General features: G+C 40.5%; 2 protein-coding genes across 15 annotated transcripts in view; one reads left to right on the forward strand and one right to left on the reverse strand.

Annotated features, from left to right (window-relative positions):
- The window catches only part of LOC108242155 (NACHT, LRR and PYD domains-containing protein 12-like), a 608,460-nt gene that overhangs the window by 217,176 nt on the left and 372,540 nt on the right, over positions 1-18,744 (reverse strand). The gene's annotated exons all lie outside the window — the stretch shown is intronic.
- Positions 4,710-18,744, forward strand: part of LOC108249966 (NACHT, LRR and PYD domains-containing protein 12-like) — a 417,931-nt gene continuing 403,896 nt past the window's right edge. For both annotated transcript variants that reach the window (XM_037973806.1, XM_037973807.1), the window contains exons 1-8: positions 4,710-4,847; positions 4,932-5,033; positions 8,088-8,166; positions 8,328-8,556; positions 8,683-10,477; positions 10,573-10,737; positions 10,868-11,041; positions 13,237-13,410. In XM_037973806.1, the coding sequence (XP_037829734.1) occupies positions 4,759-4,847; positions 4,932-5,033; positions 8,088-8,166; positions 8,328-8,556; positions 8,683-10,477; positions 10,573-10,737; positions 10,868-11,041; positions 13,237-13,410 (2,807 nt within the window). In that variant the 5' untranslated portion in view covers positions 4,710-4,758. The remainder of the gene's footprint in view (positions 4,848-4,931; positions 5,034-8,087; positions 8,167-8,327; positions 8,557-8,682; positions 10,478-10,572; positions 10,738-10,867; positions 11,042-13,236; positions 13,411-18,744) is intronic.

The raw sequence follows: 18,744 nt of genomic DNA on the forward strand, positions 1-18,744 counted from the left end.
GGTTGCTTAAAACGTTTACACAGTAAGGTATCTGTTAAATGTGTCCAAAAATGTGGAAAAGCAACTCAGGTTTTGTTAGCTGTTTGAGAAATTTTGTTCTCGCCCACTACGTTTGCTCACATCCTGTGCATCTCCTGGGGGCTAAGCCCCCCTTGTCCTTAAAACCTAGTGACGCCCCTGTTTGTAAACAAACAGTCGTCTGAAGGCAGCAAATCTCTGATTCTATTATTTAGTAAGTTTACAGTTTACAGCCACGTTTAATTTGTTCCACCAGTCTGTCACACACCATTATTTAGCTTTTCAGTTCAGTGTCAAAGTGAAACTAAATTTCGACAGAGTAATACCAATTAAATAAAAATAAATAAATTGATGCAAAATGAGTAACTGCATAAATATTCAACATTGTTAAAAAGACTGTCCTAATTCAACTCAAAGAACAAATTGTTGACAAATTTTAAGTAAAGGGATGATGCTAAAGGATTTGCAAGGCCTTAAACATCCCCAGGAGTTCTGTTAAATCTATCATCAAGAAATTGAAAGTATATGGGACATGTGTAAATCTACCAAGAGCAGGCCATTCTAACAAACGGAGTGACTGAGAAGAAGGAGAATAGTGAGAGAGGCCACGAGACACCTGGGAGACCTCTGAGGGAGTTCCAAGCTTCAGTAGGTCAGATGGGAGAGACTGTACGTATAATGACGAGAGTGGCAAACCTCAGATTAAATGTCAGCTAGAGTTTGCATAGAATATTTAGAGACTCATGTCAAGATTGACATATGTCTGTAACTAAATACATAAAATATTGTTACATTAGTTTAATTCTGCTTTTAAAACATGAATAAAACATAAATTTACGAATAAAATATTAACGTAAAGCCTATTTTCATAAAAAAATTCAAATAATTCAAAGTAATTTCAGTATTTTTAAAAATGTTGATGTATTTACAACAGTGACCACCAGAGGATAGTATAGTAATATCTATAAAGATGTTGTTGAAAGGTAAAACAAGATGTCTAAGTATCAGTTCAAGTTTGTCTCACAAAATAAATCTCAAGCAAGAACTAAATGAAGAAAAAACATAAACAGATTTACGTAAAACATCTGGAAATCTATAAAAGCATACTGATGTCAACCCAACAATAAAAAATAAAAATTAGAATCATATCATGTTACAATGTGAAATGTTTTCACTTTTTTTTACAATACACATACTTGTAAAGTTCTAACAATAAACTTTGACATAACATATTGTTCAAACATAAAAGTTTTGTTGTTTGAAAGTGATATTTTTTTTGTTTAAAGGTGGTAATGTAAAATCTGGATGAGGAAGAAGAACAAACTGAAGAAAAATGACTAATTTCTAGGACTTCATTCAGTTTTACTTCAGTCTTAGGTTGAGACATGGTGACATCCTATCATTTGACCACCTTGGGTATTAATTTAAGAAGCATATGTCTGATAAAAATGATTTCAAAAATGAAGCTGCCCAGGAGGAAGAATGAGTCTGATCCCAATCAGCAGTTGGACGGTTGGTGGGCCGTTCTGAAACAGCAGCATGTCCAACACTGGATAAATCACCTCCAGGAGCTGAAAGACAGAGACCACTACTTAAAAATGTCTTCTTTTAATAAGTCAATTTTAATTTAACTTTAAATCACTTTAGAAGGTTCACCAAGTCATAATTCCCAGTCCTGAATAAATAAATTAATTAAATCATGTTTCCACTGTTCTGTTTTTAGATGTTGTTTTCTGTCAGTTTTGGGGATACAAGTTTCATTTAAGAAAACAAAGGAAAGACGTCTTGGGAACTCCTATAATTTAATCCCTAATTCACTACATCCAATGAGAAAATAAAAGAACACAAAATACATATTTTGCATACTGGTTCAAGGATTGGTTCCAAAGTGCAAAGGGTGCATTTATTTCAATTCATCATTGGATCAATTTGAAGACTCATATCAAAATATTCAAATTATATGTGCTGACAAAATGATTTATTATGAAGAACATTTTAATATCAAGTTAAAATTTTCAAATTCTCTGATTCAAGAGCTTGAAAAATGATACATAGTTTGTTAGAATTTGGCAATTTATCACCTGTCCTAGCAATAACCTAGTTTTGTTTACAAAAGTGTGGTTAAAAAACAAAACAAAACAAACAAACAAACAAAAAAAAATGACAAAAATGAGATTTCTGACCTCCAGAGGATAAATAATAAAAACAGAATCTAGATGTTGTCATGGAGCAACAGACAGAATCAGTTTTCATCCAGATATTCAGAAGAAGCAGGTGTTATTAAATGCATGTTTGCATTTCTCAAACCTTTCCAGGTTTGGATGAGTCAGAAAATGGGAACCTTTTGTGGAACTTGAATAGAATTATGTTACAGAGTGTGGAGTTTTGAAGCTTCTACATCTCACTGTTAGACATGAAGAGAAAAGTGCACAATCACTTCTGCTTTCTCTCTCAATCTCTTGTCTCTGCTGGTCTTTTTGTTGCTGCAGCTCAAAATCTAAGTGTCATGTTGATGTGTGTGAACACGGTTTAATGAGTGTGTGACGCTTTACTCAGATATGGATGGTAGAGTCGTTGTTGGTGAGGTGAGAAAAACTGACCTTTGAGCAGCAGAAACACACCCACAGATAAACTCACCTGATTTCCAGTAAATGTTTAAGCATCATAAAGCTGGTTCTTCGTGCAGAACAGTAAATATAAACTTGAGTTCAGAGTCCATTCTGAGTGGACAGAGAAGAAGAAGGACGACTGAAAGCTGAATGTGAGTGTTAACTCAACATTCTTCTTCTTTTCCTTCAAAGTCTCTGAGTGGCTTTTCTCTCTGTGGAGGGAAGAAGAGGCAGAACTCACTTTGATTCACCTTCAGGACGAGGCTGCTGGGTCTGTCTAACTGCTTTATTTCCTGTTTGTCCACATGAAACTAATGTCAGTTTCCTATGTCTTTATGCCTGGATTTTTGAAAACTAAAACAAATACTTTCAAAGACTTAGTTAAAACATATGATTTTTATCATCAAACAAGTATTTTTTGTGCCCATGTTACATTTCCCTGGTATGATGACAGGAACAGGAATAACTCAGCTGCACAGACGCTGCTTTGACTCTCATCCCACTGCAGTGAAATAGAAGGAGGGGAAAAAGAATTAAACTAAAGATCGAAAGACTTAAACAAATATCAAGTTTCAGTTAATAAACTGAACAGCAGTTTATTTAAACTCCACATGTGTTGCCTTTGTTTCTGTTAGTCACTCAGATTTATGATCTGAACAGTTTTGTGACAGTTGCTGAGCTGTTAAAATATCTGGTGGCTTGATCAGGAAATAAAGATTGAGAATCCTGTGAAGCTGCTGGAGACTTTGGAGGTTTTTGAAGAAGAGGAGGAACTGTAATCTTACAGTGGTTCCTCCAGAATCATGAGTAACTGTATAGATTACTGACATGAAACATGCTATCTGCAGAAAAAAAAATAAAATAGCAGCAAACCTGAAGGTAGAGATTCAATGTCCACTACAGAGTCAGTGTTCATCATCAAACTGATAAACATTAGTGCTAAATACTTCAGTAAAGGTGGAATATGGCAGGAGGAAAATTAGTACTATTGAATGTGAAGAGTTGTAGTTACTGAGACTTGCCACTTAAGGGTTGACGACAGTTTCCCTGTGAGGCTACCTTCACACAAGGAGCTCTCTGCTTCTAAAACCATTTGTGTGGATGTGGTGCACCAAGCTGAGCGGTATGCAAAGCACAGCTTGTTGCTGCACGTGTCATCCTGACCTCTGCCCTCAAGTTAAAATTAGTTTGATTTTGGTGCAGCAGGCAGGATGTCACCTAGGTTCATCCAATCAGTAAGAATCACATTTGCACACACATAAAAAATTCACAACGTTTGTGAAGTTTATTTGTGTCTACTTTGTGTCACTTCCAACCACTGGATAGGTTTGAAGGAAACTTGCAGAACGTAATCATTGAAGCTTAAACTCTGAGTGTCATGTTGATGTGTGTGAACATGGTTAAATGAGGGTGTGATGCTTCTCTCAGATTTTGATGGAAGAGTCAGTGTTAGTAAGGTGAGAAGAACCACCTTTGAGCAGCAGAAACACACCCACAGATAAACTTATCTGATTTCCAGTAAGCATCATAAAGCTGGATCTTCCTGTAAAACAGTAAATGTTAAGCTTGAGTTCAGAGTTCAGACAGACTGTTTGAACAAACTGTAAGTTTACTTTGTTTCATCCTTGAACTTTGTCTTCAGGGACTTTACTGTTTGTTTCTGCTCTCTAATGTTTGGAGAACATGTTGACTTCTTATTTCAGCACAAAGTTTCATCACTCTGCTGTTTGAAGACAAATCTACAGGATTATTAGATTATTGATGAACTGGAATCAAACAACATGATGAACAGCTGATGTTTATTTGTTTTCTTCACTAAACAAACTGTGTCATGTTTTTATTTCCTGGAATCAAACTGTCATCTCCACAATTAAAGTCAAACACAACAGCATTTGTGTGGATCTTTGATGGAGCAGATAATCCACTTGTATGGTTTGATGGTTGTGAAATAAAGCAGTGTTCAATCATGCTTCACTTCAGTCTTTGGACTTCCTCCATTGTGTAGCTGCAGCATTAAATAATTTGACTGATCAGGAGAAAATTAGTTAATGTGTAGTTGAATGATTTGTGTTTCCTCTGCAGGTGAAGGTAGGAAGTGTGAGAGAGCTGATGTGGATGTGAATTCAGCAGCATGGATCAGTGTGAGGACAGAGAGGAGGGAGTCCCTCCCTCTAAAACCACTCTGTGTGGGGAACATGAGAGCCAGAGCAAAAATCAGAGGTGAGATGACCATCTCTAAGTGTCCATGACTCTTCTCCATGTCAGAGCTCAGCACTCACATCAACACACTGCCTTTATTCACAGGAAGAATCCTGAACCAGAACCCAGCTGTGTGTCCTTTAACAGTGATGATTCAAAGGATATAATTGTTCACTTTGAATCAGACCAACCTCCAGCAGCAGAAAGGTGAGCTATTTCTAATAGTTGTAACTTTGTAAAATGTAACTGAGTCAGTCTGAAATTATTAGGGAAAGGAAAATGAACCTGGAGCCAGACTCCGATTGAAAACAAAATTCTGATTTATTATAACTGAAAAGAAAACAAAAAACTTATGTGGCTGCAAAATAACAGAGAACAAAATTACTTAAGATCATGAGGAGATACAAGGAGCTGACCTCACTGTGTCAAGTCAGGAAACCAACAGCAAACAAACAATGAACCAGCAGAGAGAAAATGACCATAGACTAAATATAAAGGAACTCACACAAGGAACTAGCATGAGGTGAAGTTCAGGCAAATGACAATGAACAATGTCCATCCAGACAACCGCAGGAGAGGTCTTGTCCACATCCTCTCCAGAGACAGAAAAGTGTGAGGCGTCCTTTTGGACCCTCTCAGTGGCACAAGAGTGAGAGGCATTCTTTTGGACCCTCACAAAGATATCGGAGTGAGAGGTGTCCTCCCCTCTCGGAGGCACAGGAATGAGAGGCGTCCTGCTGCACTTTCTCAGAGGCATGGGAGAGTGAGATATTGTCACTGACTCTCTGTAGGACCATTGAGGCTTAGGAGCGTGAGGCCCTGGAAGCTTGAGAGCCTCAAGAGACAGGAAACCTAGATGCCCTGACAAGAACCCTGGAGGCATTGAAGACACTGAAGAGGGCAATCCTGAAGGCACTGGAGAGTGCCACCCCGAAGACACTGAGCCAGACTTGAGAGTACTTGGAGATACTGAATCACAGGAAGATGGAGCGTCATTGTGGACCCCTACTAAGACTGAGTGAGAGGCGTTCTCGTCCACGACCCTCACAGAGGCTGAGTGAGGGCTGTCGTCAATCTCCTCTAAAGCGGGCAGATGACTTGTTGAGATAGACTGTGTGGAGGCTGAGACCAGCCCTGTAGGTGTTCAGACCGGCCCTGGGGAGGCTGAGACCAGCCCAGACACAGAAGAAGGCTTGGGGATCACTGAGGACACAGGGGTGGCAGGAACTGCAAGTGGGAGTTCCAATGATGGCCCAGGAAGAGTCTCAGGAGACTTAGGAGTTGTGCAAAGCTAACAGAGATCCTCATATTTGTGTGGTCATCACCTGTAAATTTCAAGCAGCTGGCACAAAGACAGGCTGCTGTGTCCAGCTTGTTGTATGGTTTCAGAGAACTTACAGAAACGGTGAGTTCAGACTGTAATTCTGAGTCCACCTTCTCCTCTCGCAGGCTCCAAATAATAAAGTGAAGGCTGCAGCTCTGTTCTGCTGCTGTCAATAATCTAGATTACTGAACTGCACACTAATCCACTGCAATCTAGTTCAAGAAGAAAAACATATCCCCTGCAGGAAGAAGAGGAGGAGAACTGGAGAAGATGGAGTGTAGAATTATAGATGTGGTGTCCTGCAGCAGGAAAGAATCGTTTCAAGATTAATAACTGAGAACAAATAATCCTGTCACTTTCATTCAGAATGTTCCAGGATCCAGTTTTAGGCTACCACCATGACTCTATCATTAATTTTTTTTCTGTTTTTTAGCAGGATTCATCAGAAACTCAAATCTGAACCTGAACCCAGCTGTGTGTCTTTTAAGAGTGATGATTCAAAGGATATAATTATTCACTTTAAATCAGACCAACCTCCAAACGCAGAGAGGTGAGCTGTTTTTAAATTTTGTAACTTTGTAAAATGTAACTTAGTCAGTCAGAAATTATCAGGCAAGAGAGAAATGAACCCGGAGCCAGACTCATATTGAAAACAAAAACTAGATTTATTATAACAGAAAATAAAACAAACTAACATGGCTGCAAAACAACAGAGAACAAAATTACTTAAGATCATGAGGAGATACAAGGAGCTGACTGAACTGAATCATGAAAACCAACAGCAAACAAACAATGAACCAGCAGAGAGAAAATGATGAGGAACAGGTGAGATGGGTGTGGCAGGTTGACCGGAAAACCTGTCAGCTGAGGGCAGTTAAAACATAGCGCAGGGAACAAAAGGAGAAAAACTATACAACATAAAGTAACATGAAACGCAAAAATCACAAAAGCAAACAAGATTGCCAAACAAAAAACTAATTATGAAATTCAAAAACACCCAAATTCCAACCGAAATGTTTTTTTTTTTCCCTGATTGAGTTTCATGTGGGCTTGGATATTTTTCACAAATCTCTATGTTCTACTGTGGCCCTGAAGTGCAAACCACAACAACATAAACGAAGCACACAAACAAAAAACAGAAAAACTTTAGGTTAGCGGTCTCCAGACCCTGTCCATTGTCATTTAAATAGACCTGGTAAATGCAAATGCTCAGGGCTCTCCAGTTTCACGCATTGACCGTGAGACAGATGCATTTCGTGAGGCGCACATGCCACACTTTGTATTTATCACACTAAAAAACAAACAAACGTACACGCCCTTTTTTAGAAGAGTAAACATGTGCAGCGCAATGTTTTCCTCACGGGCTGGAGCACAATTGGGCCCAACTTAGCGACTTAGCTAACTTTTTCAGATCCCTCTAGACATTTTTAAAGCAACTAGCAACAAATCTACTGACTTTTTTCTGTGTTATTGGAGACTTTGGCAACTACATGTGAGAAAGCAACAATCATTCTGCAGTTCCTGTCCTCAGCGTGCCGTTTTTGTTTGTGTGCTTCGTTAATATAATTGCGTTTCAGTTTTTTGTTGGTGTGCTTCGTTAATGTTGTTGTGGCTTGCACTTCAGGGCCACCATAATGTTCAGATGTGAAGCGGTGTGTGTTGGATGTTTCCTCCAAACTCAGCAGTCAAAGTGAAAGAATGGATGTTGTAGAAGGAGTTTCTGAGTGTCTGTAGGTCACCAGCTGGTCCAGCAGGTGTCACCTTTGACCTTTGATTTAAACACAGTGTAGGTAGGAACTTCCACTCAGGTGGCAGGAGTTGCTGGATGGAGGAAGACAAATATTTGTTGGATCATGACTTCACATTGACTACTAGCTTGTGTTTGTCTCTGTGTGGACAGACAGAATGGGAGCTAATTCTTCCTGATTCCTCCACAGAGTGGACCAGCAGAGCTCAGAGGTTCCCAGAGCTCAGTCTGCTCAGCAGCATCAAACACAGCTGGACTCCATATTTATGGTGTGTACATGTACAACAAGTACTTTTCCATCTGTTGTGTTCACAGTCATCTCCATGCTGCACTTTGTAGACCAGTGGACTGTCAGTCTGTCCAACATGGATCTGATGTTTGGCTCCATGATTTCAGTCTGATGTATCATTCAGATATTATTCTGTTCCAGCTGCTGGAGGACAACATGGTCACTTTTGTGAAGAACGAGCTGAAGAATATCCAGAAGGTTCTGAGTCCAGATTATAAAGAATGCTTAGGGAGTCAGAGGGAGGATGAAGAGTTGTTGGAGGGTGAGAATGAGGATCAGAGGAGGAGCAGCAGAGAGGCATTGATGAAGATCACAGATTACTTCCTGAGGAGAATGAAGCAGGAGGAGCTGGCTGACCATCTGCAGAGCAGTAAGAGGATTTCTCTAATTATTTACCTTTATGGAGAAATGAAGGAGCTTGTCATGGAAAAGTACAGATTATTATATTCACCTTTTAGAAGAAAAATATGCTTACTTATTCACTGTGTTCATTCAGGACATGTTGCTGAAGTTTGTCAACGTAATCTTAAATCTTCTCTGAAGAAGAAGTTCCAGTGTGTGTTTGAGGGGATTGCTAAAGCAGGAAACCCATCCCTTCTGAATCAGATCTACACAGAGCTCTACATCACAGAGGCAGGGACTGGAGAGGTCAGTGATGAACATGAGGTCAGACAGATTGAAACAGCATCCAGGAAACCACACAGACCAGAAACAACAATCAGACAAGAAGACATCTTTAAACTCCCACCTGGAAGACATGAACCAATCAGAACAGTGATGACAAAGGGAGTGGCTGGCATTGGGAAAACAGTCTTAACTCAGAAGTTCACTCTGGACTGGGCTGAAGACAAAGCCAACCAGGACATCCACTTCACATTTCCATTCACTTTCAGAGAGCTGAATGTGCTGAAAGAGAAAAAGTTCAGCTTGGTGGAACTTGTTGATCTTTTCTTTACTGAAACCAAAGAAATGTGCAGCTTTGAAAAGTTCCAGCTTGTGTTCATCTTTGATGGTCTGGATGAGTGTCGACTTCCTCTGGACTTCCACAACAATCAGATCCTGACTGATGTTACAGAGTCCACCTCAGTGGATGTGCTGCTGACAAACCTCATCAGGGGGAACCTGCTTCCCTCTGCTCGTCTCTGGATAACCACACGACCTGCAGCAGCCAATCAGATCCCTGCTGAGTGTGTTAGCATTGTGACAGAGATCAGAGGGTTCACTGACACACAGAAGGAGGAGTACTTCAGGAAGAGATTCAGAGATGAAGAGCAGGCCAGCAGTATCATCTCCCACATCAAGACATCACGAAGCCTCCACATCATGTGCCACATCCCAGTCTTCTGTTGGATCACTGCTACAGTTCTGGAGGATGTGTTGAAAACCAGAGAGGGAGGAGAGCTGCCCAACACCCTGACTGAGATGTACATCCACTTCCTGGTACTTCAGACCAAAGTCAAAAACATCAAGTATGATGGAGGAGCTGAGACAGATCCACACTGGAGTCCAGAGAGCAGGAAGATGATTGAGTCTCTGGGAAAACTGGCTTTTGAGCAGCTGCAAAAAGGAAACCTGATCTTCTATGAATCAGACCTGACAGAGTGTGGCATCGACAGCAAAGAAGCCTCAGTGTACTCAGGAGTGTTCACACAGATCTTTAAAGAGGAGAGAGGGCTTTACCAGGACAAGGTGTTCTGCTTCGTCCATCTGAGTGTTCAGGAGTTTCTGGCAGCTCTTTATGTCCATCTGACCTTAATCAATTCTGGGGTCAACCTGATAGAAAAACAACAAACAGTTTATCTGTGGTTCAAATTGTTTCAAAATGTGACTCTTAATGATCTCCATCAGAGCGCTGTGGACAAGGCCTTACAGAGTCCAAATGGACACCTGGACTTGTTCCTCCGATTCCTCCTGGGTCTTTCACTGCAGACCAATCAGACTCTCCTACGAGGCCTGCTGACACAGACAGGAAGTAGCTCACAGACCAATCAGGGAACAGTCCAGTTCATCAAGAAGAAGATCAGTGAGAATCTGTCTGCAGAGAAAAGTATCAACCTGTTCCACTGTCTGAATGAATTGAATGATGGTTCTCTAGTGGAGGAGATCCAACAGTCTCTGAGTTCAGGAAGTCTCTCCACAGATAAACTGTCTCCTGCTCAGTGGTCAGCTCTGGTCTTTTTCCTACTGTCATCAGAAAAAGATCTGGATGTGTTTGAATTGAAGAAATATTCTGCTTCAGAGGAGGTTCTTCAGAGGTTGTTGCCAGTGGTCAAAGCCTCCAGCAAAGTTCTGTAAGTACAGATATAGTGGGATATTTCTAAGTACATTACTTTTATTTTACAAGAGAGGAAGTTACAGATCCCTTATTGTATTTTTCCCTTTTCAGCCTGACCAACTGTACCCTCAGCCAGGAAACCTGTGAAGCTCTCTCCTCAGTTCTTAGCTCTCAGTCCTCCAGCGTGAGAGAACTGGACCTGAGAATCCATGATTCAAGAGTGAAGTCTTTGTTCAATGGACTGCTGAGTCCAAACTGTAAACTAGAAACACTTAGGTCAGTTGTCTTTGCTGCTCTGACAGATTTTTCCCCTGTTTAGTCTTTCAATTTTACATTCAAAATTATATCTGTTTAGTTATGATCACAATTTATTAATTTTTATTTCTATTCCTTAACTTCTATTTAGACTGAGTTACTGTAACCTGTCAGAAAGAAGTTGTGAAGTGCTGTCCTCCGTTCTCAGCTCCCAGTCTTCTGTGCTCACAGAACTGGACCTGAGTAACAACAACCTGCAGGACTCAGGAATCCAGAAACTTTCTGTTGGATTGAAAAGTCCACACTGTCACCTGGAAACTCTCAGGTCAGGAGGTTTTTGTTGTTCAATGGTATTTAATGAGTTTGTATCAGAAAATATTTTATTCACCGCAGCAAACTGTCCTCACAGATAGACTATCCATCCATCCATCCATCCATCCATCCATCCATCCATCCATCCATTTTCTTTATCCGCTTCTCCATTTTGGGTCGCGGGGAGGGAGCTTGTGCCTATCCCCAACAGTCACTGTGTGAGAGGCGGGGGACACCCTGGACAGCTCGCAAGTCCAGATAGACTATATTGCCAAAAATGTTTGCTCTTCCCTTTCACAACAATATGAACTTGAGTGACATTCCATTCTTAATCTGTAGGGTTTAAGATGACGTTGATGCCGCTATAACAGCTTCAGCTTCTCTCGGATGACTTTTCTCAAGGATTTTATGAGTGTGATTATGGGAATTTTTGACTATTCTTCCAGATGCACATTTGTGAAGTCAGACAATGATGTTGGACAGAAGGCTTGGCTCACAGTCTCTGCTCTAACTCATCCCAAATGTGTTCTATCAGGTTGAGGTCAGTACTCTGTGCAGGCTAGTGAAGTTCTTCCTTATCAAACTCAATCATCCATGTCTCTGCGGACCTTGCTTTATGCACTGGTGCAGTCATGTTGGAACAGGAAGGGGCCTTCCCCAAACTGCTTCCACAAAGTTGGGAGCATGAAATTGTCTAAAATGTCTTGGTATGCTGAAGCATTAGGAGTTTTATATACCTGTAGCCATGGAAAGGAATTTGAACACCTTAAATCAGTTAATTGAATGAGTGAGGGAATACTTTTGGCAATATTGTGTATTTAGGTAAAATGTTCAGCACCACACCATAAATATAATTCTACTGACAGGAAGAAAACAGACTGAAGTTCTTACTGAACATCAATCACAGTGCAGATGAGAACAGAACAATGTAAAATAGCAATATACTACATAATTTTTTCAATAATGTCAAATCTGGGTGATTGAAAAAATGGCAATGCAATCTTTTTGGTTTCATTAGACTAAATGATTGATTGATCTCTAGGCCTAAGATGTTCTCTAGTTGTACTTAGTTTGAACCTTGATCTGATTCTGAACTCAAAAGTTGGGGAATAAAGAAGCTTTACCATTTTACCTTTATTAAATATTTGTATGCTCTAGTTGACATTTACACCTTGATACTCAGTAGAAAATACACACTGTTCCACATCTGGCCTCAACTAGCTAATCAGTTAAAGCGTTAATCTCATTAGGTAACAAATTAACTGTTTCAGTCCTTTGTTGATTTAACCTCCAGCCACAAGTCTGTAGCCTCTGCTGACTGTACAATAGCCTTAATGTTGTCCTTTTTGCTGCACCATAGAGCACAATATATTGGGACATATTAAAACCAACCATGTAAATGAGTGTTGTCCAGCCTGGTCCTCAGGACCCACTGTCCTGCATGTTCAGATGTTTCCTGCTCCAATACAGCTGATTTCAATGAATGGGACTTTAACAGGCTTCTGCTGACCTTGATGAGCTGCTGAGGAGAGAATTCAGTCATTTCAATGATACATATGTAACCCTGTAATGTTTGAATCTGATTTTTACTGTCTGTCACTGATAAACTCTGGTTCCAAGGTATAAATGTTAAGCCCTGCTGTTGACCGCTGCTTTCATTTGTTTTATTTATTAATTTTTTTTAATAAACATCACAATAACATAATAACAAAGAAAAACAGTTTTATTTATCCAAGTTGGTCGTTCAGTTCACATTTAATATGAGATATTCACAAATATAATTATGTGAATGTTGAATAAGCATTTACAAAATTGTTTTTATGTTTTTTTATTATTATTATTTTAATGTTTAGCCAGGCTTTTGTAGTTTTTCTTTAGCTTTTTTTAGCTAGTGTTTTTCTACTTTTAGCTTTTAACCATCCTTTTGGTACATTTAGCTAGCCCTTTGCTACTTTGGGCTTTTAGCTACAGTTTTACGACTTTTAGCTAGCATATTGCTTATTTAAGCTTTTAAGAATTTTTCTACTGTTAGGCTGTGGCTGTTTTTTCAGCTAGTGTTCTCGTTTTAGCTGGTGTTCTGCTATATAGCTTAGTCAAATTGCAGCAACATCTTTCAGCAGTCAGCATTCATGCTGCATTTTCACAGAAAATACTTTTTTTTGTTGCTTGTTTAAGCGTTGAGTTATTTTTTCCTAATTGTTTCCTCAGACTGAGTGTGTGGAACCTCTCAAAACAAAGCTGTGAAGTTCTTTCCTCAGTCCTCAGCTCCCAGTCCTCCAGTCTCAAAGAACTGGACCTAAGTAACACCAACCTGACAAATTCAAGAATCCATCTGCTGTCTGTTGGACTGAAGAGTCCACACTGTCAACTGGAAACTCTCAGGTCAGGAGGTTTTTATCATTCACCACAATTTCTATCAGAACAGAGGATATGAACGAGAACAAACTGTCCTCACAGAGTTGTGGGTAAAATACTTAGCAACATAACATGAACGCAATTGAACTAACAGTAAGGAAACAGGTTGAAGTTGTTCCTGAACATATCACAGTGCAGATATGAATAGCACATTGTGAAATAACAATAAACTAAAATATTTTACCAACAACTTTGAATTTGAGCTGATAATGTAATCTATTTGGTTTCATTAGTATGAATGATTGATTGAACTTGGTCTTAGACTGAGACTATTTGGTGTGTAACTGTGTCTATAAACAATTATAAGCTTGTGAGCCTCTGAGAATGCAAACTTCCACCAAGGCCATAGGGTTACTGTCTGCTTGGAATCCTTTAAAAATTCCTGAATCTGGATTGTAATTTGGATCACCACTAAAATCTAACCACTTGTTTCTTGTACTATGTTTGATGTTTCCTCAAAATTTTATAAAAATCAGTTCATAACCTTTTGAGTAATCATGTGCATAGACAGACAGATAGACTAACAGACATACAAACTAGAAGCATTCAGAGAGAACAGACCTCTGCCAGGGCCATAGGGTCAATAAAAAATATTGTATAATATAGTATAAAATAGTATTCCAGATCATGATCTGAATTACCATCAAAATTTAATCAATTGTTTTTTGTTTATTTTTTAGAACAATGCCAACATTTCATCTAAATATGTTCCGTATTAGTTTTTATGGTTGCTTCTTGCTAACAGACAGACAAACAAAACAAACATGACCAAACACATTACCTCCTTGGTGGAGGTAAGAAAGCGGTCACCTACTTGAGCATAGAAAAGGTTTTAACAAATGAGTCACCTGTGACCTTGACTTTTGACTCCGTGGCATCGTTCTTGACCCATAAGCTGTTAAACTATGCAGTTTGACATTCCTGTGTTACATGGTTGCAGAGTTAGATCTTGACAGCTGTAGATGGCTATTCCTGCTCCATATGACAAACTTGTCCACAACAATGTTCCCTCTAAGCTGTGTGCTTGCGCAATTGCGCACTACTCGCACACTCTCAGCACACAAGAAAATCTATGCAGCGCATAAAATGAAATCCAACATAAACGGTTAATAGATTAGACCAATAACATTTTTTCTGTACCATTTTGCAGTCTGACTCGGTGAGTAACAGGTGTTCAGCCAGTGATACGATACAGTTCACTTACGCTATGCAGCCAATCATCGCATACTGTTGTGTGTACGTTCCTTGCCCATATGCACTGTGGCACCATGCAGGTTAGCTAGGTAAGAACAGTACAGCAGAGTTAAGAGACGCAAACGTTATCTCCTTATCATGGCTAAGCGAACGGGCAGTGCGACATCCACTCACCAAGCCAAAGTAAAAAAGAAATGCGCATCTTTTAAGATGTAATGGCTGTCGGAGTTTGTGCAAATAGATGAACAAGTGGTGAAACTGGGTGAGATTTTTTCTTTTTCAACTGATAAATGTTTGGTCTGCAAAACATGCAGCGACCCCCAAAGTAGCAAGCAAGTTTTCAGAGGGAAAAATGTGGACTGAATGGAAGTTGGACTACCTCAAGCGTCACATTCAGCAGAAAAGTCACTTGAATGCTGTTTGAATTGTACGAAGACTCAAGATGGGAAAGGGGATCGGTACATTGTTGCAGGAGACCGCAAAAGACTGACAGAAACGGAACAAGCTTTCAAACACAAAAAAATTCTGACTTTGAGCAAGTTAAAGTTCTCATTATTGATATTTTACTTGCCATCAAAATTAATGCGTCAATGCTGTCAGTTCAACAAATCCATGATCATATGGCAAAGTATGTAAGTATACCAGAAAGCTGGTGAAGCAAAAACTATACCTTTGAATTTGTGAACTCAATCAATGAGATGATACTGAGACTATGTGCAATGTTAAAAATGCACCTGGCATATCCTGATAGTAGATGAGAGCACAGACATAACAGTGCACAAAATGCTAGTCATATATATTAAATACAGTGAGGGAAATTATATCAACTATAAAACTGTGTTTGGTGGCATCATCCAGCTGACATCATGCGCTGCTCAGGATATTGTGGAGGCAATAACTCAGTTTTATTTCAAACATAGACTGGACATGTGGAGAATGGTGATGCTGACCTCCGAGGGTGCCTCAGTAATGCTGGGAAAACACAACAGAGTTGCGGCTTTGTTAAAGCACCAAATACCACACCTAACTTAACAACATTGTATAGCCCATTGAGAGGACTTGGGCATCGATGATGCCTGGAAAGATGTGCCTTTGATGCGAGATTTAGAAACTCTTCTTAGAACTGTATATTCCACTTTCTCTCAGTCCACTGTGAAGAGGGACAAAATGGAGGATCTAGCAAAGATTCTTGGTGAAGATACACTGTCATTCGGGTCTCTGAACAAAGTGCAATGGCTGTCGTTGACATAAACCCAGGGATAATGTCCAGAGAGCGAAACCAAAACCACACACGGAGACGGAGCTGAAGGTAAGTGAGTTTTATTTATAGGTGATACTATATACAGTGAGCAGGTCTCGGGGGAGTCTGTAAAGTAAGGAGAAGCTGGGTGAGTCTCGGGTACAAGGAGGACGAGCCAGTTCCAGCAAGCTAGGTATCAGATAGGTTCCAGGTAAGTTTCCCTTAAGGCACGTAGTCGTGGCGTGGCAAAACCTAAGTTGAGGTTTAGACGCTGAGGCGGAGAATCTAACCCAGAAGGCTTGATGCTCCAGCGAGGATCTGATCTCAGCCTGCTGCTTAAATGCTGGATGGTCTCGTCAGTGGAATCCGGAACACCTGTGGAGTAAGGGTTAGTGACGCCGCCCAAAGGCGGAGCTAAGCCCAGATCCTCACAGTCGTGGCACCAAGCTGTAAATGCTGTTCTGAGGAACTACACTGTGCTTAAAGAATATTGCAAAACAGAATTCACTGATAACAAATATCCAGTGGCAAAGTACTGCTACAAAAAGCTGAGTAATTCAAAGTTAAAGGTTACTCTCACTGTTCTGGGAGATGTTTGGGGCAAGCTGGCACAACTCTGCATTTCGTTTCAAAGACGCAACCTGACTGTGATGGAAGGACACTGCTTTGCAAGAGCAAAGATTGAGAACTTGCGTTCCCAATACTTGAAGGAGAAGAAAATACAGTGGAGGGACCATGTCAAAGAGGCAATGGGGACCTCATCAGCTGATGGCAGAAATACTGGTGAGATTACTCTTTTTATTAGTAAGCTCTGTGATCACATGGATGCTTGTTTTCTAGAGGATGAATTAAAGGAGTGGTCTGCATTTGACATTGAAGCATTGAGCTCAGACATCAGTTTTGACTATGGATCAGCAGACATTTCTACACTGGCAAAGAAGTATAAGGCCATTCTCCACCACCCATTGTCTATGGAGGCCATTAACAGTCAATATGCTGAATTCAAGTACGTAATGAAGCAAAAACTTAAACAGGGGTCAATCAGCACATTCTCAGATATGGTGGCTGCAGTACTTTGATGTGAGAAGCTAAAGGAGATCTCACTGCTTGTGGATATTTGTGCTACATTTCAAGCATCCAGTGCTAATTGTGAAAGAGGCTTTAGTTTAATGAATCATATCAAAACAGCATCCAGAAATAGTCTTGAAGTGGCACATTTAGACCAGCTGATGTGCATAAAGTCAAAGCAAGAAGCAGATGGAGCAATCGACCTGGACAAAGTATACAACCATTAGAGAAGTGAGAAGGACAGACGTGAAACATCCAGAGCAGAACTCTCACCCTGGCCAAAGTAGGACTCTCACAGCTAACATACTACACATCTCATGAACAGCAAGTTTTTGTTGTTTTCATTTTAAGTTGGCCAAATCGCTTATATTAAAAGCAAACTAATGGAAATTGCTGCTGTAATCTGATTATTTTGATAAGCAATGTGATTTTCTATGATCCCAGGTTTATAACAAGTGTAATACGGCTTCAGTGTGCTCATCTGATGTTGCTCACAGTGGTCCTCAGTGTACTCAGGAAGGTTCTGTGTATTCCCAGACACATCAAAAATTAGAGGGAACATTGGTCCACAACCCTCCTGTACTCACTTTCATCTCCACCTGTGATTCATCCAACTACTGCAGAGTTAACAGAAAACCTTTGGAGGTGGCAGGTCTCTTGGTGAAGAGTATGAAGAGGAAGAAGACAGTTCCCTGTGGTGACCTGATATTGCTGATCACCCTGTCAGACGTGCAGCACTGCAAATGCATATTTAGTAGTCTGCCAGTCAGATAGTCCATCATCCAGGACACCAGTGGGGCTTCCGTCTGCAATACTGTAAGCTTCTCTCCCAGCAGAGCTGGTCTGATGGTGACAAAAGCACTTGAGAAATCAAAGAACATGATTCTTACAGTGTTTGCTGGCTTGTCAAGATGGACATGGACTTGAGTGATCCATTATATGATTGCATTCTCAGCTCCAAGATGAGGCTGGTAGGCAAACTGGAGGAGATCCAGAAGAGGTTGGACCTTGAGCCGAAGCTGTTCTAGGATGAGCCTGATCAGGGTCTTCATGATGTCTGATGTCAAAACCATAGGCATACAGTCCTTGGGATTACTGGAAAGTGACTGTTTTGGTACAGGAGCGAGACATGACGTCTTCCACAGCACAGGGACCCTTTGAAGACTCAAGTTCGTGTTAAAGACATACTGAAGGATTCCACTCAGCTGGAGGGTGCAGGTCTTCAGCGCCCTGGAACTTAAACCATCCAGTCCAGCTGACTTTACTGCATAGAGTCTCTTAAGCTGTTTTCTCACCTGCACAGCACTTTTTGCCACACACCCAGGGGTGGAAATTAGCACCCGCCACCGGCCAAATGCGGGTAAATATTTGAAGTGGCGGGTGAATTTCATCAACACACATGCCACTGTGGCGGGTTGGCAATTTGAACAGAAAAGGCGTTATTTGTCCTCTTGAGATATAGGGGGCAATAATGTGCTTGAGTTGCTGCTGTTACGTCGAGCCGCGTTCCCCCATCAGATACGGTTCCCCTGCGTATCTGTGCCGCGTACGCAGCAAAAAGCGCCCGTTCATGTTCAATGCTCGTAACCGCCGCGCTGTGCTCGCGCTGCAAGGGAACTATGGAGACCGTGAAAGGTCAAACAACTTGTTTTGGCGAAGTTAACCCACTGTTTTGCTAGCGTGATACATAGACAGACAGACTCTGTTATGGACAATATAGACAATGTGTGGACAAAAACAATTAATAATTAAAATAAATAATGACTTATTTATTAACAGAATTGTTTAGAGGGGCAAAT

This window comes from Kryptolebias marmoratus, linkage group LG23 (assembly GCF_001649575.2).
Source record: "Kryptolebias marmoratus isolate JLee-2015 linkage group LG23, ASM164957v2, whole genome shotgun sequence".
Lineage (NCBI taxonomy): Eukaryota > Metazoa > Chordata > Actinopteri > Cyprinodontiformes > Rivulidae > Kryptolebias > Kryptolebias marmoratus.